We start from the raw sequence: 22,571 nt of genomic DNA, 5'->3' as shown, positions 1-22,571 counted from the left end.
AGCACAGAATAGAAAAATAATAATGGGAATGAAGCCTGGTGGTAACAGCATTAAATTATGGTTAGACTTATTCAGTCCCTGTTCTAAGTGAATGTAGTCTTTTAGTTGTATCATTAAATCTTCAGATGACTGCCTTGTTCAACCTCAGTTCTGACACTTAACATTTTCCCACCTATACTTGCTGGGCTCACACATACTTTCAACATTTAAGTAACAATTTGGTACTGTTGATCAGAAGTCTGGGAGTTTAGAAGGTAATTTTAAAGAGTCTTATATTTTCTGTGAGCGGGAATAAATGCATTAGATTTGGTTTTCTTTAAAGAGTCATTCAGTTCACTAGTTTTTGTTTAAATTTTTTCCTGCCTTACCAATATCTTAGTCTAATAGTATGTAAGTGAGTTTATAATTTGTTTTTAGACAGTCCACTATAAATTTGCAGGTGTATAATAGTAGTACTTTTAAGTTGCAAGGATTTGCCATTTAGCAATGACATTCATAAGTACAATGCATCTTGATCAGTGTCACTCTTTTCAACATTCTCACCCATCCCTCCCAATATTAAGTTGCTTTCATTCATTATTACTTAGTTCTTCGCTCAGCAGTCTAATTTATGTCCCAGATGGTGCTTGGACCGGCTTGCCATTGCAACTGTCAAGAGAGCTACTTGATTACCCCACCCCAGATTTACAGCTTATTTTAGCATTATCCTTTTTCAGTTTTCTGCTTCTCTGCTCACATAAACTCAGTTATTGCCACTGTTCTCTGCCCTTAAAAATTTTGCCCACTTTGATAAAGATGCAATTTCTTAAAAAGATGAATTTTAATAGTTCACTTACAATGTCTTGATCTTGTGGTTAAACTTCAGTCTTAAATATAGTGTTGCTTCTTTTATTGTCTGCAGAGATAAGGGTAAGTAATATTGTACAATTTTGTCTTCAGTCTTTTTGGTATAATTTCTTTAACTTCTATTGAGCTTGTGTTGCAGATATTGGACATGGGCGTATCTTCTAATGATGTCATCACCATTAGCATATTCTTCCTGATAAAAATAAATATCAAACTCTAAAGCCTGTATTGTCTCATGTTTTTGAAAACTGAAGAGAAGACTGAAACTTTTTTTATTTTTCTACTTATACTGCTTTCTCACACTGTTGGCCACTTATCACTAGTTTCAAAATTAGAATTTATATTTGAAATGTATATGTCAAAAATAGAGCAGCATATTTTCCCCCATATCCTTATCCTCAGGTTGCTTGGGTTCCTTTCTTCCCCCAGTCCATTCAAGCCAGGTTTTGGTCAGTTGTTATAGGTGGTGAGGCCAAGAATATTCTAGGCATGTCACAAATCAGTTCATTAAATTTATACAGCAGAATGTATGATTCTCTCATGGAACTGAGGCAGAAAGAGACAAAAGTAGCTTGCTCAAAGAGTTAGTAATTGTTTAGAATACAGGGACTTTTGCCTCTATAGTTTGTGTACATTTGCTTTCTGTTTTTACTTAGAGAAATGTAAGATTACAGTAAAAGCTAAACCCTCATTTTCTTACTCTTTTTAATCCCTCCTACTTCAGATTGAACCATTGTCTTAAAATCTCCTAGGAAATTTTGTTCAGCATAACTGCATGTTACCATTATAAGAGAAACCACCAATTATCTCAATTACATTTGGCTTCTTTCTTTGTAGCAGTACCAAGTATTGAACTCAGGGCCTCAGTAACTTGCAAAGTAGATGCTTTACCACTTGAGCCATTCCTCTAGACCCTTTTTGTATTATTTTTGAGGTAGGGTCTCACTTTAAGGCCAGGCAGGCCTGGGTTGTGATCTTCCTACTTGTGCACTGTTGATAGTGATGACAGGCATGTGCCACCATGCCTGCCCATAGAGCTTCCCCTCTACAGGAAGGCAGCCTACATAGGATAATAGGCATACACCACTGTGCCTAGCTATTGGGTCAGATGGAACCTAACTTTTATGCCCAGGCTGGCTTTTAACCACAATTCTCCCCGTTCTCCACCTCCCAAGTAGCTAGGATTATAGGCTTGAGCCATGCCCAGTTTATAGGCAACTTTTTTTTTTTACAAGAAATATACAACTTCATAAACAATGGAATTATTCAGCAGAACTTTTTATATATTTCCATTTCGACCTAATTGATTCTTTTGTGAGATGATTGAGAAATTACTTGGGATATTTAGACATTCTTTCAACTAACTAGGTAGCTTCACTTTAAAGTTGACACTGAACTGGGGAGTAAAGACAACGTTTTTCATATCAGCAGTGATAATCACATAGTTCACAGTTCTCATGTATCTGAACAATTATTGTGTGTGTATTTATATATATATGAGCAGTAGTGAGATTTGAATTGTAGGCTTCACACTTGCTAGGCAGGCATTCTACCACTTTGGTTGCTTTTTGGGGTATGGTCTTACATTGTATCCAGGCTAATCTCTGTGTTTCCCTACTGTCACTGAGGTGACAGGCATTGTCATTGTGGAGATGTCTTATGAGATTTTATGCCAGAGACTAGTATAAACATATATTAGAAGCTCATTTGTTTTATCTCTTTTTTGTTTGGTTTTTATCTTTCATTACATAGATTTTCATTTTCCCCCTCCTGGTTCTTGAACTCGAGGCCTGGGTACTGTTCCTGAGCTTTTGTGCTTAGGGCTAGTGCTTACCACTTTGAGCCATAGGGCCAAATCCAGGTTTTTGGTAGTTAATTGGAAAGTCTCACAGACTTTCCTGCCCAGGCTGGCTTTGAACTATAATCCTCTGATCTCAGCTCTCTGAGTAGCTAGGATTACAGGTATGAGCAGACACCCAGTATATGATGATTTTATTTTTAACTTGCATGTTTATAATTTCAACTAGAAATAATTATGATGTATATGGGTTTTGATTAGTTCTCGCCCTCTATTTTTACCATTTTATCTGTATTTAATATTTTATTAATTTTGTTACAGTCTCACTATATAGCCCAGGCTGGCCTTGAACTTCTGATCCACTTAACTCTACTTCCTGAACTAGGATTAAAGGCATGTACCACCATGCCTGACTGGTATTGCCTGGTCCTTCTAGTATCTATCTTCTGCACGACTATTACTTGATGCATCTTGTAAGGAGGAGCCAGGTCCTGTCACACCCTTGTTTAAAGCACTCCACTGCTTCTCCTTAGTCTTTTGTATCTTTTTTTTTACATTCATACAGTGAGCTGAGCACATGTAATCTACCCACTTAGGAGGCTGAGATCATCTGATGATCACAGTTTGAAGCCAGCCTGGAAAGTCTGTGAGACTCTTATCTCCAGTAAATTACTCAGAAAAAGCTGGAAGTGGTATGTAGCAAGGTGGTAGAGCACTAACCTCGAGCACAAGGAGGCTTAGGGACAGCTGACTCTGAGTTCAAGCCTCTGGACCGGCAATAAATAAATTTGTACAGTGGCCTGTGAAATCTTGAGTAATAAGCCAGTGTGTGCCTTCCACTTAGTACTTCAAGCCCATGAAGTACATTTCCATATCAGGACTTTTGCTTTGCCCATTGCTAAACATGTTTTCAGTACATTCAGTCTTCTGTCCCATTCCTTTGGTTCCACCCACTATACCTTCCCCTTCCACAGCAAAACTGTTGTCTTGTTTTTCTTTACTAAATATTTCTCCTACTTGAACGTTTACCACTCTGTACTTAGTCTTGTGTATTTATTACTCGAATGTGCACCCTAGGACATGAGGATAACTTGGATTTTTTTCATGTTTATTGTCATATCCTCAGTGTCTAGAGTATTTTTCCTAATAGGCTTTCAACTGTTTTTGTTAAACACAGTATGGGCCTTTGTAATAAAAATCAGTAAGAGTCAGTACTTTAAAGGAATAAGAATGCTTCAGATACTTGATTTTTGGATAAAAATATATCTAGAGTAATTGGCTAGCTTTTCTGCTGGGGATCAAACCCAGGCTTTTGTACATGCTAGGTAAGTGCTGCATCAGTGGGCCACTTCCTAACCCTACTTAACTTATTTTTACGTCTTATAATTCAGTAGCATCCCATTATCTATGGTGGATGCTTCTAAGACACAGTGGGTGTCTGAAAGAATGGATCATAGTGCCAACCTATATAAAATCTGTTTTTCCCTATATATACCTATGGTAAAGTTTAACTTACAAGTTAGGCTCTGACAGAGATTAACAAAAATAAACTATATTGAAATGCTATATGAGTGATTTCTCAGTTATTGTATTTTGGTTATGGGGCCTGAACTCTGGGCCTGGGTGCTGTCCCTGAGCTCTTCAGCTCAAGGTGAGAGCTCTACCACTTGAGCCACAGCGCCATTTCTGGTTTTCTGGTGGTTTATTGGAGATAAGAGTCTCTCGGACTTTCCTGCCCAGGCTGGCTTTGAACTGCAATCCTCAGATCTCAGCCTCGTGACTAGGATTACAGGCATGAGCTACCAACACCTGGCTTTCAATTATTTTTATTTTTATTTTTGTGGTTCTGGGGATTGAACCCAGGGCTTTGTGTATGCTAGGCAAGTCCTGGACCACTTGGGCCACACCTCCAGCCCTTCAAAATATCTTCATTGCCATTTGCACAATTGGAATATTTTTGGACCATGTTGAAACTATAACCCTAGGTAAGAGAGGCCTACTGTCCTTAAAAAGATTTAGATGGTCTGTGTTCAAGGCACAGTATCTAGAAGATTGGCTGATCAATTTGAACATCGGGGAGAAAATGGGAGTTTCTAAGTTGTAAATTATGCTGTTCTTTTGTCCCTTCAATAAGAAGAAGCATTGACAATTTCCAACTCCTTAGCATGAATAGCTAGTGGGCAGGACTCAGCAGTTACCTGTTGGATGTGGGAAAGGTAACTGCCGCCTAGTGGAAAAGCTGGAGCGAGAAATGAGATCTGAATCCTTTCACATAATTGCAGTATGTGAGAATAGAGGGCACATTGCATTTCCCTTTGCTTGCTCACTTGTTCATGGAATGCCTCTCCTGTCAAGAGAGGCATCATTGTGGTAAAAGAATTTATGTAGATAAGCAGTTATATAGATAAGCATGTTATGTAGATAATGCAGTTACTGTACCTGCAGAGGCAAAGGAAAGGCTTGACAGTTAACAGCTACAGTCTGTGTTACTCTAGCAGCTGAGAGTTTGTAGAAGGAGTGAAGTGGTATTAGAAAGTGAGTTGGGCTACATTGTGGCACTTGAATTTCGCTAAGCAGGTGGTTATAGCAGAGGAATCGCAACATTGGCCGTGTTTGTTTGGAAACCTGTTTGTGGTTGTTAAGTGGATTAGCATGTAGAGTGATTTGCAGCAGTGAGGCCTAGAAAATGTTTATGTGGCAATAAGGTAGTAGTAAAGTTGTTGTTTTTTTAATTGAAAAGTATGTACTCAGTTTTAGACTCCATTGATGACACAAGTGCCACCTACAATTTGATCAGTTTTTGTGTGTATGCCAGTAATGAGAAGTCAGGGCCTTGGTGGTGTCCCTTAGCTTTCCACACCTGAACATGGACATTTCCCTCATCCCCAATTAGTATACATAAAACAATATCTTTAATATCAAATAATGAAAATATATCATCTTTTCAGTTCAGCAAAGGCATAATTTGAGAACTGTAGGCAAGTATTCAGGGAAATAGTACAAGTAACAGTATTACAGCCATAATAGAGATGGAATGAGAATAGCTTAAACTGTAAGAAAGAGTTGTGCTAATCGAGTTCCAACACAGACGCATACAAATTCTCTTTTCTTTCCAGCCAGTGATACTTTTGTGGCTAGAAGTTTTGTCACAATTATCGGCATCTACATTACTCCATAGACCCTGCTGTACAAAACCAAAATGCTTAGTATAGTATCATCGTAGCTTACTTTTGACATGTTTGCTAATTTGTGAACAGAAAACTCAGAAGAGGAAAGAATAAAGAAATGAGAAAATAGTGTGGTAGTATATTTATGTAATTCTGCCACTCAGCAGGTAGAAGTAGGATCATGGACCACACAGGGAGACTGTCTCAAAGTATTTGGAATGAACAAACAGTACAACTTTCTTAAGGTGTGCTAGAATTTAGTATTCTGTCCCCATCTAGCTGCTGGGATCATATATGACAGGTGGCCCTTTTGCCTTAGCTCCCTTGTTAGACTGCTTTAGAGGTAACACCAGTTATATGTAGCTGTTAGCATGGCAGTGTAGGTAGTACAGAGTTAAGCACTACTTCATTAGTCATTTAAACTGGCAGCATGGTCTTGCTTGACACTGTTTATGTGTCCACTGGTCCTAGTTCTGCCTCCAGTAAACCAACTAGCATCCATGGACAGATGTTTACAGACATATACATACATTATTTTTTATTTTTTTATTGTCGGTTATAGGGCTTGAATTCAGAGCCTGGATGCTGTTCTTGAGCGCTTTTGCTCAAGGCTAGCATTACCACTTTGAACCACAACACCACTCTCTGTTTTCTGGTGGTTAATTGTAGAGAATAGTCTCACAGACTTTTCTGCCCAGGCTGGCTTTGAACCATGACCCTCAGATCTCAGCCTCCTGAGTAGCTAGGACTATAGGTGTGCGCCAGCAACACCCGGCTTCACATAAATTTTTTCTGACCCCAACTCTGACCCCTGCTAATTTTCTCAACTGTTGTCTAAAGTGTTTTGTTTGCATTTCCTTTGCCACCCAGGCCCCTCCCTCTGGGTAAACTGGCAAGCTAATTTATTTTGCTGAGGTTGAATAGGGAAACCAGCATGGTTAAACCTGCATCCAGTGCACTCAATCTTGCTATGTTCACAATGGGTTCATGGTCTAGCATCTACATCTAAATCAGACTTCACTCCTGACAAGATTAACATACCCTCGTCATACAGTAATATGTTTACTTTATGGTTTATTGTCTGATATGTCATATTTGTGATTCAATAGTAATGATAAGGCAAGCAAAAAACGAGTCTAAAAGTCAAACATCAGTACTAGTCATGTATGACACAAGTTTTGAAATTGGCAGACCGGGAATTTACGTCAATAGAGTGCTTACTAATGGGAAAGGTAAAACACTAGAGAAAGCAGAAATAATGTTCTACACTGTCTATCAGATTCTGGCTTGTGTGTGCGTGTGAACACACACAGACACACACACACAGAGCCAAGGGAGAAATAGACTTGTTTGCAGGTTAAACTTTCCTGGAATATTGAGCACCTTTCCCACAATTTCTCTTGCCTTCCTTGCCCTTCTCTCTGCTCTGCAGTTGCTACTGTACTCTGATTAAACAGTTCTTCTCAAGGCCCACATACTATTTAAGAGAAATTGAGAACTATTCACACTACCAGGAAATCCAGAAATGCTTTAATAACAGACTTGGTGGTACAATGACAGTTTGTGGCCTCACTAGAGCTTTGAGGTTTAGGACATGATGTGACCCAATAGTTGTAGGAATAGCTTTCAGTTGGACAACGTACGTCAGAATATCTGTTCCTAATATAATTTCAGGACATGAGAAAGGATAGCTTAATGGTAAAGCATGAGGACTGAAGCCAATCTCTAGGGTTGAGGTCCCCCTTTCCTCTGTTTACTAACTTTGAGTGAAGGTTCTTAGTGGGTAATCACACTTTTCCACCATCTATAATAGATGGCTAGTACTAGTCTACCTGTGAGGATTAAAGGGAATGCTTAGAACAATTGTTGGCATTCAGAATGGACATGGAAAATGTGACAGACAGCTACTTGGTTTGAGTTAGTGTGCTAGATAATCTCCAAATATGTATACCCTCATTTAAATGCAGCATTATTGATATTTTAAAACCCAAGTCAGTAGCCAGTTAGGCAGATAGCTTCCTTGCAGATAGCATGGTAAAGCATTTTGTCTTTTCGACTTATTAATCCAGAAGGCTACTGAAAGTTTTTAGTAACAGAGCTACTAAAAATGTGCACTCTGACATTGATAGATAACATCCATTTACACCAAACTGATTTCCCCTAAAAGATAATATTTTCCTATATTTAGTTGAAAAATGGCAACTGTATCAGAGTTTGGGGTAATAGGAAGAGACTGAGAAAAAGATGTGATGTTACCTTATTTCTTAATAAATGATAAGTTCCAGTATTAGATACTAAGCTAAGTTTGAGGAATGTTTTTTGCAGGGATAGGGGAGGGGATGGCAGGCAATGTTGGGTTTGAACCCAGGAGTTCTTTCTGTCTGGGCAGATGGTCTACCACTTGATCCACACCTCCAGCCTTTGTTTTGATAAGGGTCTTGTGCTTTATTTAGGTAGGGTCTTGTGCTTTTGCATAGGGCCAGCCTCAGATTGACACTCTTACATGATTGGGATGACAGGCCACACCACCAGGCCCAGCTTAAAGGTTGAGATGGCATCTTGCTAGCTTTTGATCTTGGCTGGTCTTGAAACCTCAGTTCTACCAAGTCCATAACTTCTGAGTACCAAGCTTACAGGCATGGATCACCACAATTAGCTAAGCATTTGTTTTCTTTTAAGATGAATAAAACATGCTTATGAGGTCTTTGCATTCCCTCCCCTAGCTTGAGCTGGTAACAGACCTAACTGGTGGACAGTGTTAGAAATGCCTTGCTGTCATCCACATGGGAATCTATGACCAGGTCTAAGCATCATGCCTACTGTATTAAGACATGACATTTCTTTGCCTTGTTTAGGATTGTGTGTGTGTGTGTGTGTGTGTCTTGATCAATACTTCAGTTAACTTTTCCTGTCTTAACCTAGCAAAGAGTCCCTAAGGGCAAAGCAAAATGAAATAAAAACTGAAGTATGATGGTTTTTAAAATGTAAGTAAAAGGGGCTGGGAAGTTGGCTAAGTGGTAGAGTGCTTGCCTCGTATGCACCAGGCCCTGGGTTCAATTACTCAGCATTGCATAAGCAGAAGAAAGCCGGAAGTGGCACTGTGGCTCAGGTGGTAGGGTGCTAGCCTTGAGCTGACTTACTGAGAGACAGCACCCAGGCCCAGGTCCAGGCCCTCAAGACCAACCTCCCCACCCCCCCCAACCCCCCAAAATAAAAACTTTATGGCAACTTGGGTTTTTTTTTTGGGGGGGGGGGGTCCGGTGGTGGGCCTGAACTTGAGCCACAGCGCCACTTCTGGCTTTTTTTTTCTGCTTATGTGGTGCTGAGGAATCGAACCCAGGGCCTCATGCATGCAAGGCAAGCACTCTACCACTGAGCTACCTTCCTAGCCCGTAACTTGGGTTTTGAACTCAGCATTGTGCTTGCCAGGCAGGTGCTCTATCACTGACCATGCCTCCACCCTTTTATTAGTGCTAGTTAGTTACATTTGAAATAGGATCTCACCTTCTGCTCAGACATGCACATAGATTACAGCTCTTTTATCTTTCACTTCTTGCTGTAGTTGGGATGACAGGCTTATGCCACCATGCCCAACTTTCTGTTGAAACAGTCTGGAGGAATTTTTTATGCCCCAGCCAGCCTGAAACTGGTCTCCCATATGGTTAGGACAACAGACTCATACCACTGTCTCAAACTTTTCTTCCCCAGTCTTTCCTCAAATTGCAATCCTCACTTCAGTCTTCCAAATAGGAGACTGAAATGGCTCACACCATATAGGTGTGAGCCATTGGTGCCCAGCAAGACTTAATAGTTATAGTGAAGGCAGTAGCTTCAGCAATAGGGCAAAGAATAGGATGAAATACACCCAAACAACAAAACCATGAAGTTCAGGAAAACAAAGAATCAGGATCATGAAGGTTACCACCAGCTAAAAGATTGATGTGTTTTCAAAATTTTGTCTCCATTTTGATTTTGAATATGATTTACTACAATATTGATTTGTTTTTTTTCTTTAAGAACTCACTTGTTTTAATTCTCAAATATATGACTAACATGAAAAGTGAGAAGGTTGCCAAGAGATAAACAGAAGCCATTAGATTTTTAGACTAAAGTTACATAAGTTGAGATTTACAGGGGAAAATATAATTGGATGTTTGCATAGATGTGACTTCAGGAATTGATGTAAATATGTACACTGTGGAAATGTGCCATAATATGTCATTATCTTTTTTTTTTTTTTGTCGGTCATGGGGCTTGAACTCTGGACCTTGGAGTTGTCTTTCTGCTCTTCAGCTCAAGGCGAGCGCTCTACCTCTTGAGCCATAGCACCACTTCTGGTTTTTGTGTGGTTTATTGGAGATGAGTCTCATGGGGACTTTCCTGCCTGGGGCCTTGAACCATGATCCTCAGCCACTAACACCTGGCCATTATCTTCATTTTTAAGAAATGTTCTGTCTAGGTACCTGTGGCTCATACCTTTAACTCTAGCTACTCAGGAGGCTGAAACCAAAGGATCAAGGTTCAAAGCCAATCTGGGCAGAATGGTCCTGAAACTCATCTCCAGTGGACCAGCCAAAAGCTGGTTTGGAAGTGTGGCTCAGATGGTAGGGAGCTGGCTGTGAGCAAGCAAGCTGAGGGAGTGTGAAGGCCCTGAATTCAATCCCAGAACTGCTTAAGAAAATGTCCAGAGGAAAGTCTTAAATGTTTACTCTAGGCTGTCACTGTCTACTTGTTGGAAACTTATAGTACAACCTTTTATTCTGAGTGTTACTCAGCTAATAATTGTTATACTTTAGAAGTACTCTAGAAATGGATTTCACAAGTAAAGATATGGGGAGTGACCTAGATAAGTGTGGCTTTCATAACATTCTGAAATCCATGGGTTCAGTTCCAAAAGAACATCATACAAGTAGCTCATGTGAATCAGGGTTCAGCTTCCTGGTTTGGTGCAGTTCTGTCAGCTATAGTAACAGTAGTAAGTGGATGGGAAGTCCGTGTAGTTTCAGTCCAGTTGGCATGATCTCAGAGTTGGCCACACCCTTTAAATGGCTACCTAAAGATACCGATGTGGATGCACTTGAAATTCTCCACATTCTTTGTGTGGTTTTGAGATATGGTCACACTACATAGCCTTACTCTGGACTTTAGTCCTCCTGCCAGTGCCTCCTGATTGCTGGGATTTTAAGAATGCACCACCACTACCAGCTTTCCATATTTTTTTTTGTTTGTTTTTTAAGTAACCATTGTTCTAAAGAAAAGCAGAGCAGAGCTGAATTAGTATATACAAGAGAAGGCAGTCATAAAAACATGTAATCTTGGAAATAAACTTTATTTAAAGCAGTAAGTTTTAGAACAGTTAAAGGAGGCACCTGAGACTTGGGGCTTAGTGGCTTTTGCCCACCATCAGAGAGGCAGTGTTTGAGTCCAGAGGTACTGATGTCATGGAGTATTTATTGGCTGAGGATCCTGTTCATCGTTAGTGCTCTTTTGGGTATTGCAAGAAATACAAGTACATAAGCAAAATTTCCCCTAATTATGGATATAAAACCAGAAAACAATCATTAATATTTAAGTTCAGAAGTAATTGAAGTGAAAAAAAAAAAAGCCCTGGAGTAGAAGCACATTTTAAGAGGTTATCTTGAAGCTAGAGTAGGAAAAGTTTCTATGGCAGTGTCAGTATATGTGTTACAAAATCTAAATTCTAAACATTTATTTTTATGTTTTAAATTTTATTGTAAAGATGCTGTACAGAGGGGTTACAGTTACATGAGTAAGGTTGAACATTTTATATATAGTAAAGAAAAGTTTGCCTAATAGTTACCAGACTCCAAGCTGGTCTTAACTCACTTGTAGTGCTCACAAGACAGGTCACACTTCCTTTCACCTGTGTGAATTAAGCTCCTGCCCCCGAGAGGATAACAGAAGACAGAAGCAGAGAGTTTCAGCTGCAAACCTGAAGTAAGGATAAAAGGGTCTGAGGAGGGGTTTCTAGACAAAGTGAAAACTTACCTAGGCCATTATGGGGGTAAAATTGTGCAGAGTAGAAGGGCTTGGATTTAACCAGTGAAACTGAGCATTGTATAAAGTTGGAACTGGGAAAAATAGACTCTAAAGAGTGTTAGAAGAGATGGGTAAATCATTAAACTAAGGCAGAGAGACAGTGACTTGTCCATGAAGAATGAGGCTGGCGATGACTCTTGTGCCACAGTGCTACCTGAAAAGACTTTTAGACTTAGTAGTCATGTTCATTTTACTCTGTTAAGTCAAAAGCCAGGGCACAACAATAAACCTGTCACTGCACTGTTATTTCTCAGGATGAAGATTTGTTAAGTAAGTTGAAGCTGGGTGCTGGTGGCTCTGTATTTCTAGCTATGCTAGGATCTGAAGAAATACAACTCAGACAGGAAAGTGTGAGATTTTTATCTCCATCCAGTTGAACAGCAAAAAACTGGAAGTAGAGCTGTGGCTCAAGTGGTAGGGTGCCAGCCTCCAGTGAAAAAGCTAAGGGAAAACACCAAAGCTTCTGAACTCAAGACCCAGTACTGGTGCATACACACAAAGTTAACTCAATAATAGTTTATCTATTGGCTAGTACAGACATTATAAAGAATAACACACAACCAAAGTTCAGAAAATATTGATTTAAAAGTTGGGAGAGGTGATAATGCAGAAGCCTTGTGTAACAGCCTGCATCTTGAGTTCCATGTTGGCTATACAATAGATGCACACACATCTGCTCATTGAAGTACATGCTCCATTGTTGTGGACTTAATGTTGTACTTCATTTTTAAGATCTTAAATAGCTACTGGCTAAACAAAGATGGATAAGATGGACAAGAGAGCAGAGGATAATGGTACAGAGCTGGTTTTCTTTGGTCACCTTATTTGTAGTAGAAAAAATACTGGTCAGTTTATTTTGCTGACATTTTTTTCTGCCCTGGCCCACATAACTTTGCATAGTATTGAGACGAAACCCAGGGCCAAGCACATGATTAGGCAAGTGATCTGTCACTGAGCTACCTCTTTACCATCTGCAAAACAAAACATTTTAAGTATGTAGCTAGTTTAGTATGTCAAAGAATTCTGTATTCCCTCTCTCTGTCTCTAGCTTTCTGTCTCTGTCTCTCTGTCTGTCTCTCTCTGTTTCCACTCTCTCTTTTCTCTCTCCAGTCCTAGGGCTGGGGCTTGAACTCATGGCCTAGGCACTGTCCCTGAGCTGCTTTTGCTCAAAGCTAGCACTCTACTACTTGAGCCACAGAGCCACTTCCGACATTTTCTGTGTATGTGGTACTGAGGAATCGAACCCAGGGCTTCATGCATGCTAGACAAGCACTTACACTGAGCCACATTCACAGTCCTCTATTCTCTTAGGAATGCTACCTTTCTGAAGACATGTATAACCTGTTTTTTTTCCCCCTCTCTCCCTTTTGTCTAGTTAAATCCTCCATTTTTTTCTGATGTTTCATGTAGTTACTAACCTTGTAGTTACTGTTTTTTATTTGTGATATAAGGTTTCATCGTTGTATTTCATATATTTATATATTGTATTTTGATAGACTAGCCCTGTTTTTGGTGTTTCATGAAGTCATCAACTGTGTGACAACATGAGTAGGATATCAAAGAGCATTGTTAGTGGCCACAGAGTAGAGACAAAGTAGATAGGGAAGAAGTCATTGGGGGAGGTTGCCCAGTGGAGGCAGATGCAAGCTCATACTTGGGGATCAAAACTGTATGAGGACCTGGGACAAGGGAGAAATATTTGAGCAAAATACTCCAATGTATCATATTTGTGTTCAGATTAGACTTCATATCATGAAATTCTATTATTTCTGTAACTTTACTACATTTGCTGTGAATGGCCATTTATTTGGAATGTTAAGTAATAGATTGTTTTGTAAGTTTTTTTGGGGGGGGGCCCGTCATGGGGCCTGAACTCTGGGCCTGGGCGCTGTCCCTCAGCTCTTCAGCTCAAGGCTAGTGCTTGAGCCACAGCGTCACTTCCGGCTTTTTTTTCTGCTTATGTGGTGCTGAGGAATTGAACCCAGGGCCTCATGCATGCGAGGCAAGCACTCTACCACTGAGCCACTTTCCCAGCCCTGTTTTGTAATGTTTTTAATCAAACTTAATTATTCTGGGTAATTTAAGAACAATGCTGTTCTGCAAAGCTCTGAAATTACTGTTGGTTGTATTATTTTAACTGTTTTCTCTCTCTGTCTCTCCCTATTTCTTTCTTTTTCTTCTTCCAGTGCTGGAGGTCAAACCTAGGCCTTTGCAGCAAGAGTTCTATCACCAGCCTGTATTAATATTTTATCATTTGACCAGGAATAAGATCTATCAGTTTATTGTTCACTGTTTTTTAAAGTAGTATCAAAATGAATTGTTACATGATGTCTGGCATTAATCTTGGACAGTTTAGTTTTTAAAGCTTCATTTTCTCATGTATAAAATAATTATTCCTTATGTTTCAGGGCTTTTGTGAAGAATAAAAACTATGCAAAGCATGTTTAATATCCAGGAAAATGTTTAAGTTGTCTATTAGATACATGTTTTACAAGTAGCTATTTTAGCCAGGTGGAAGTGGCTCACACTTGTAATCCTGACTACTAAGGAGGCTAGGATTTGAGGATTGTGGTTTGAATCCAGCCCAGGCAGAAAAGTCCATTAGACTCTATCTCGAAAAGCAAAAAGGAGGTGTGATTCGAGTGTTAGAGTGCAGTCCCATTGGGGTTAGGGCTTCAATATTTACATTCAGTCTGTAACAGTAACCTTTATTTTGGGTTCTTCATTATGGATTCTGTTTACTTTGAGAATATATTGGTTTTTAGTAGGAAGGAATTTTTTAGAATTTCCTCTAAGGTGGGTCTGTTAGCAACAAATTCAGTTTTATCTGCAGAAATTGTTTTAGAAATATGTCTGCTGACTTAGGATATGGGGTTGGAATTCTTTCTTTTTGAGCACTTTGAATGTATGTACTGTTGCCTTTCGCTTATTCTGGTCCCTTTGTAAGGAAGTAATAGGCTGTCTGTCTTTCTCCTTTCAGTATTTTGACTTTGCACTTTCACTGTGATGGCGTATGGATTTCTTCCAATTCATCCCACTTGGAGATATGGCATGGAGGTACACTCCTGTAATGCTAGCATTATGGAAGTTGTAGTAGGAGGATCATCCATGCCTAGACAAAAAATAAGACCCTATCTAAGAAATAATGTAAAACAAAAGAGCTGGCATCATAGTTATAGTGGCAGGACACTTGCCTAGTAATCACATGGCCCTCAGTTCAAATATCCATACTGGCCCCCCAATGAAGAATTAAGGTACATCTTTAAAATGTTTTTATTGGAATGCAACAGTAGCATAACAGGATTTCCTCGTGAGGAAGCCTTTGAACAGGCTCACCACTTACACTCCCTTAACTCCTTTTTCCTTCTCTGCTTTTTAAGTCTTTGATGGCTTTTATTTTCTTCACAAGTACATGCAGTGTACTCAATCCTCTTCACTTCTATTACCTCCCCCACCCCGTTTCCTTTCACACAGCCATCATCATCATCATCATCATCATCATCATGATGTAGTACTGTGAGCTAAACTCAGGGTCTTGTGCTTTCTAGACAGTCTCCGTTTGGCATTTATGTGATTTGTTATCAGAAGCAGTAGATTCTGTTGAGAAGAATGAATGCTGAATGTGAAATATTCTGGTGCTTATCTCCTATTTGCCATTCTGAACTGCCATGCTGCACACTTGTGATAGTGTGAAAGGGGGAAAAAATCTTCCCTTGACCTTGTATAATCTTATTAAACTATATATTACTGCACCTTACTTTCAAGATGATTGAAAATGCTGGATATGTGGTCACAACAAGTTGATACCTCTGTTACGTTCTCAGAGCTATCCTTTATTTTCCAGCTTTCCACCTGGCTTGCTTTGTCTCCCAGGGTTTCTTGTGCTTCAGAGTCCTATTCTTCCATTTCTTTAGAGAAGTTGGGTTCTCTGCCAGGTATAATTATAATTTAAGAGGATTAAAAACACAAGAAAAAGCTGGGGGTAGTGGATCCCTGTAATCCCAGCTCAATGGGAAGTGGAAATGTGAGGGTTGTAGTTGGACAACAGTGTGGGCAAAAGTTAACCATACCCTTTTTCAAAACCCAGCAGGGCATGGTGATGTGTATCTGTAGACCCAGCCACATGGGAGGCTGAGGTGGAAGAATTTCAGTTTATGGCTATCCCTAGGAAAAAGCACAAGGGCCTATCTAAAAAATAAAGAAGAAATGGGTGTGGAGTTTAAATCCCAGAATTGCCCGCAAAATTGTGGAGAGAACTCACTAGTTGATTTCACTTTAGCATTAACACTGTAAAGAAGGGGCACAGGAGTCTCACTGTATACTAGTATAACCTTGGGAGCCTTTACATATGCTTTGGACCCTTTTTGGGATAGTGTTATTTGTTAAAGTTAGAGGTAGTTCTCTTCAAATATTTCTTAGGTAGTTTGATGTACAGCCAGATTTTTGAGATAAACTAATGAGGAAAGGCAGTTTGTGGGCAAGCTGACAAAGTGTAAAGCTGTTAGACTGCACTGTCCTGTCTGTGGGACAGATCAGTTTTTTGCCAGAGAGGTCCTTAGGAATACCCATTTTTCTGGACTCCCCCTTTAGGTCTCATCTCCATTGATTAAGAAAGAATATTCTCTACTGTCCTTTTAGAAGATTTAACCAAGTGTCTAGAACTTCACTTAGGAGACATATCCAGTATAGAGAATGGGTTATTCCCTGTAAGCCAAAGATTATCTTGATAGATTTTCATTGGCTGATTTCTTGGGCTTGTTTGCAAGGCTTTCCTAACTTGTACCTGTACTTGTGCCCAGTCAGGTGAGCCATGGAGCCCTTCCTTTTATTTGTACAAAATAAAATGCATACCATTACAAAGGAAATGAGTTGTATTGAATTCTAGCTGTCAAAAAATTTTTTGGTCAGTGGTGGGGCTTGAACTCTGGGCCTGGGCGCTACCCCTCAGCTCTTCAGCTCAAGACAAGTGCTCTATCGCTTGAGCCACAGCGCCACTTCCGGTTTTCTAGTGGTTTATTGGAGACAAGAGTCTCATGGACTTTCATTGCCTGGGCTGGCTTTGAACCGTGATCCTCAGATCTCAGCCTCCTGAGTAGCTAGGATTACAGGCTTGAGCCACCGGCGCCCGGCTACAGCTGTCAAAAATTTAAAATGTGTACAACAGTATATGTTTCTTTGTTAATAATATTCAGTGGTAGATTAAATAACTTACCAAAGTTGTAAAGCAATGATAACAATAATTTGAAAACACTTCATAACTATAACCTGAAGGAACTGGTTTCTGTTGGAAGCAAAGTCACAGATACTGACCCTACTGTAATTTGTTGCTAACCTTTGTAATTAAAAGCAGTGCTGAATTTTAGTTCAGGTTTGTGGGGGGAAAATGTGTAATTTTTCTTGCCGAACTAAAAGGCAGCTGAAAACCGTTTATACCAAGGTTGTATATTAACATATTCATCTTTCTACATGCATGACACAACAAACAAAGATTGTGGTTTTTCCATGTTCAGAGCCAGTGGCTCATGCCTGTAATCCTAGCTACTCAGGAGGCTGAGATCTGAGAATTGTGGTTCAAAGCCAACCGGGACAAATAGTCCCTGTTAGACTATTATCTCCAATTAACCACTCAAAAACAGGAAGTGGTGCTATGGCTCAAGCATAGAGTGCTAGCCTCGAGCACAAAGAGGTTCAGGGACAGCACCCAAGCCCTGTGTTCAAACCTCACAGCTGACCAAAAAAAGAGTTTATGTGGTTACATATTTTCAAAGCTCTTTCTTTTAGTAATATATATCAATTGTACAAAGTAACGGGTTTATTATGATGTTTTCATGTACTGCATGTAATGCATGTAAAGTGTTCAGTCATATTTACCTGTTTGGATAAACTAAAACTTATGTTGGAATAACCTTGTCATTAACTGACAATAGTAGCAGGTTTTTGTTTTTATTTCAGAATATTAGCTAGATAGTCCTTTGAATCCCCAAATGCTAATTAAAATGGTTTGCTGTTACAGGAATACAAGCGCAAGTTAGCCAGAGTTTCCCTGGTACGAAAAGAACTGAGGTCTCGGATCCAGAGCCTGCCAGATTTATCTCGATTGCCAAATGTCACTGGCAGTCACATGCACCTGCCCTTTGCTGGAGACATCTACAGTGAAGACTGACGACCAGTCTCTTTCCAGGACCCAGAACTTTGAAAGAGATGAAGACAGATTAGGTGGATAGTTCTGTAAGCATTATTTTTGTATATTGTTGAGAGAGTGGTACTAACAAAGAAATGACAAGTAATTTATAAAATTGTTAAAATGTTGGTTTGTTTACTATTTTACTAGTAAGTTAATGTGACTAGGCTAAATAAGGTAATGATCCCTGTGTATCAGTAACTCACAAATAGTGATTATTTTCAGAAGACCTTTTTGTAAATTCTTTTGATCCAGGTCCTTGTGAGAGATTCCATGTTTCTATTTCTTCATGTATTTTCAGTTGCTTTTCTTTTTCTTTCTTTTTTTTTCCAGTATCTAATCACTGTATACTATCTAATTCTAAAGGGGAAGAACGAATCAGGATCTGGTTGACTTTATTATGGTACAGTTTAAGACTTGACTGTAGAAGGGATTAAATGTTCCAATTTAATTTTCACCCATCTTCCCAACACCATAGCTGGTTCTGTGCCTTTTCAAGGCCTTTGGTTCCTTAGAGGTCTGTAACTTAACAGTAAACATGATGCCACTGGGGGGTCAGGTCAAAGCCTAGAGAACTTTCCCCCATAGCACTGTAGGAGTTCCATTCCAACTGCCAGTGTAAAATAAAAAGATTACTAAATAGGGAATACTTTGGTTGTACTGTTGAGAATTATTTGAGTAGATTAAAATGAAAATGTTATAAAACTTGACACACTACCAAGAGAAGAGCTTTGGGTCTGGAACTGATTCCTATTTGTCAAGTCAGTCTTGTTTTAAACATAATCAATCCCTTCAACAAAAAAGCCATCTGTGGGATTAAAAGAAACAAAGTAATGATCCTTTTATTATTTCCTTGGGCATATAACTTAAAAACTCTAGAACTTTTAGCACTAAAAACTCAAGAATTCAATATTCATTAACATTGAGTAAACTAACCTTGGAACATTGGTATAGTTTAAGGTTTTTGAATGACTGTACTCTTGGAAATGAAGCAGTGCTACACTACAGGGTAGATTGGGTAAATTCTATATTTGTATGTTTACAGATGTAAATATAAAACAAATGTACTTTTACCTTTTATTTCTAACTCTGTGTGTTAGGGCAGTTGCATGCTCTCCAGCCTTTTTGGATTTCATTGTTAAGCTGTGAATTTGTATTCAATAATAATTTAGAACAAGCATCTTTATCTTTCATTGCTTTACATGTTAGACATTTCTCCTATCAGATTCAAATTAGATAGTTAATAGAACACCCTTTAAATCACACAAGCCAATTATGTCTCACTACTCTAAATGGCTGCACTCTGTTCTCTCAGTGTTAGAGACTATAGTTAAAATGATTACCAGTGAAAAAGGCAGATATTTATTTTTAATAGATAGTAGTTGTGGAAACTGATTGTAAAATTTTGACCTCTCTTCAAAACAGATGCATAGAAGTAGTCATTCATCCACTTACATGTATATCTTTTACTCAGTGTTTTGAACAGCTTTTGGGACTTAGGATGTTTTCTCACAGAAACAATAGTCAGGTTCCCTGTCACACACTACTACTGAAGCTCAGCTGGAAACCTAATCCACTTAACCATGAATGTACTTGTGGTACGGTTGATAAGTTACTTGTAGATCATGGCCAGCATTTGTAATGTCACTCTAAGGAAATTATGTGTGGAGCCAGACACATACTGAAGTGTATGCCTCTGTGGTTAGGTATGGGAAATACAAGGAAAGATTCTGCAAAGGAGGGAGGTAATAAATGCACAGCTACGAAACCTGGTTATCACTGTTATGAAAGTATACGAAGTAAGTTAGTTTTTGTTGTTAATGTGAAAGCAAAATTGTATGCTAATTTATTTCAGTATCTTGGCTTTATTTATGATCTGCTAATGTGATTTATTCATTCAAAAATATTTTTTCCAGTTAAAACTAATTTATAAAGTATGTACTCCTAGCAACACTTAAAATCTTTGAGAAGTATGTGGAAATATTTTCACTATTCATGACAAACTTCTGACTTAGATACTGATTTTAATTCCAGTATCTTCTCTAAATATTTATGATAAAAATGCATTATTTTTTTAGAGCTCGATGAGATTTGTGATGTGATAGTATTCAAGTACCTGAATTGCACCCCTTGACCAGTCAGTCCTCCACAAACCTCAGTTGTTGGTTAGCTCACTAACTGAACACAAACTAGTCACAAACATTTCAGCCTTATAATAGTTAACATGGTAAGCCTTAGCAGGAAAAAGTCATCCTTCCTAAAAAGACTAGATGTTCTCAAGAAATGGGGTTAGGCTGGGGGTACTATAATACCAAAATCTAAATCATGAGCATTTTGTACACTGCGTACCCAAGGCAAATCATGCAACTGAGTGCGGTCTGGCCCGGCTCCTTGAGAGAGCATATCTGCACACCTGCAGTAGGGGCACTGTGTTTTGAATGGATAGCGTTACTCTTCCCTGTCAACAGTCTGAGAGCTGTCTAGTGTTGATCTGACTAGGCGCTCCCTCTGCTTCTTCCATCCCTACAGTAAATGAAAGAACCACAGGGGAACGAATGTACTCAATAGCTAACCTCCCCAAGGAAAACCATTCTGTATTCTGCTATTTTGGTACCTCTTTCATGTGTACTCTGAATCAGGGTTTTTGTATAAGAAATCCTTTAGAATCAGCAAAAGCTGGGATGATCCAGTCTTGATTTGCAAAATTAAAACAAAACACCTAAATGTCAATTATCACTATAGATGAGATCTCATCTTTTACAGTATAGTTAATAGACTGGTTCTGAGGACTCTTTAAATAGAAAAAACTCAAAAGTACCAATTAATTGGGAAAATCAGAAGGCCCTTTCTGAATTCCCCATTTTAAAGATTTACATTATATGAAATGACAGCTACTAAACTGGTTGGTATTCTATTAGGAAATAGCTCCTAAAAATGTAGTCTTGTCTCATAGTTGTTGCACTATGAACTGTTGAAAGTGTAAACAAGTTCTTCTCTGTACAGAAAGGGAACATTGTGTTACTTAATGAATTGATTTAGACAGAGCATTTGTTGCCCGCTGTAATTCCAGCCATCCACAAGACTGTGTTGTGAGGAGGCAATAGCACACGGGAAGATGAACTCTCCTGGACTGTTTACCCCCTTTTCTTTGGCTGTATAAGCTGTTCTTAATAAAGTTTTATGTTCTTTTTGAAGGTTCTTTGTGAGGTTTATTTTTGTGATTCTGAGTCAGTGAGTACAGGGTAGAAGGCAGAGGATTAGGGGACCAAGACGGAAGCAAAGTACTGGAAGTATTCAAAGAAATAATAGAAAATGCTGAAGGAGATTACTGTCAGTGACAAAATCCAGTGTCAGAATTCCCTGGAGCTGTTACTAGAACATAGATGGCTGGGCCCCACCTGCAGAGCTTCTGCCTCAGTAAGTCTGTGGTCAGGTCTCGTGGTTTACTTTTCTGCTACTTGTTGGTAACGCTCATGTCCACACTCAAGTTTAAAATAATGGAAAGATAGCCAACAGACTGGGAGATCTTTACCAGCAATATATCCAACAAGGGCCTAATATACAAAATATACAAGGAGCTCAAAAAATTAACACTTCCCCCCAAAAACCTAATGTATCAATAAATGGACAAAGGAGCTAGAGAGATGTCTCAGAACAGTGGTAAATAGACCCATGCTCAACACCCCTGGCCACAAAAGAAATGCAAATCAATACAACTTTGAGATTTCTGCTTATGTGGTGCTGAGGAATCGAACCCAGGGCCTGATGCATGCAAGGCAAGTGCTCTACCACTGAGCCACCTTCCCAGCCCTAGTTTGGATATTCTTCAAAAAACTATTTACGGAGCTGGGAAGTTGGCTCAGTGGTAAAGCACTTGCCTTGCATGCCTGAGGCCCTGGGTTCGATTCCTCAGCACCACATAAGCAAAAAGAAAAAAGCCGGAAGTGGCGCTGTGGCTCAAATGGTAGAGCGCTAGCCTTTACCTGAAGAGCTGAGGGACAGCGCCCAGGCCCAGAGTTCAGGCCCCGCGACCGGACCCCCCCCCCCAAAAAAAAAAAACAAACTATTTACAGTAGCCAGGCTATAGAACCCCAGATGCCCTATGATAGAAGTGTGGTACACATACACAGTGGAATTTTACTCATTCATTTACAACATTTACAGGGAATAGATGGGCACAGAACAAATCATGCTAAGTGAAGCCAAGCTAAGCTCAGAGACAAACTGCATGAAGCTAGATCTAAAATAAAACTGGCATAACATACAGGACTGTAGGCATTTACACATTCACACACACACAGACTAAAAGATACTCTTAGGGGAGGGACCCTAAGGCCTAACTCCTCTGAACATTTCAAGTACTTTCTTTTGGTGCCAGTCCAAGGGCTTGAACTCAGGATCCAGGTACTATCCCTGAGCTGTTTTGCTCTAAGGCTTGTGTTCTAACACTTAAGCCATGCCTCCACTTTGGGCTTTTTACTGGTTATTTGGAGATATGAGGCTCATGGACTTTCCTGAC

At 39.4% G+C, this 22,571-nt stretch overlaps 1 protein-coding gene and 1 long non-coding RNA gene across 2 annotated transcripts in view; one reads left to right on the top strand and one right to left on the bottom strand.

Moving 5' to 3' along the window:
- The window catches only part of Rprd1a (regulation of nuclear pre-mRNA domain containing 1A), a 54,093-nt gene extending 33,800 nt beyond the window's left edge, over positions 1-20,293 (top strand). The window contains exon 7 of the mRNA XM_042675108.1: positions 17,885-20,293. Coding sequence (XP_042531042.1) covers positions 17,885-18,034 — 150 coding nt within the window. The 3' untranslated portion in view covers positions 18,035-20,293. The remainder of the gene's footprint in view (positions 1-17,884) is intronic.
- LOC122104299 lies at positions 25-20,682 on the bottom strand. Its single transcript, XR_006146908.1, has 3 exons — positions 20,606-20,682; positions 11,181-11,186; positions 25-35 (listed from the first exon to the last, which is right to left on the bottom strand). It is a non-coding gene; the product is annotated as an uncharacterized LOC122104299 (long non-coding RNA).
- Between the last annotated feature and the right edge of the window lie 1,889 nt (positions 20,683-22,571).

Source organism: Dipodomys spectabilis, unplaced genomic scaffold (genome assembly GCF_019054845.1).
Source record: "Dipodomys spectabilis isolate Male_0828 unplaced genomic scaffold, ASM1905484v1 ptg000024l, whole genome shotgun sequence".
NCBI classification, from domain to species: Eukaryota; Metazoa; Chordata; class Mammalia; order Rodentia; family Heteromyidae; genus Dipodomys; species Dipodomys spectabilis.
The sequence above is the reverse complement of the archived record's forward strand: the minus strand, read 5'-3'. Positions and strand labels throughout refer to the sequence as shown.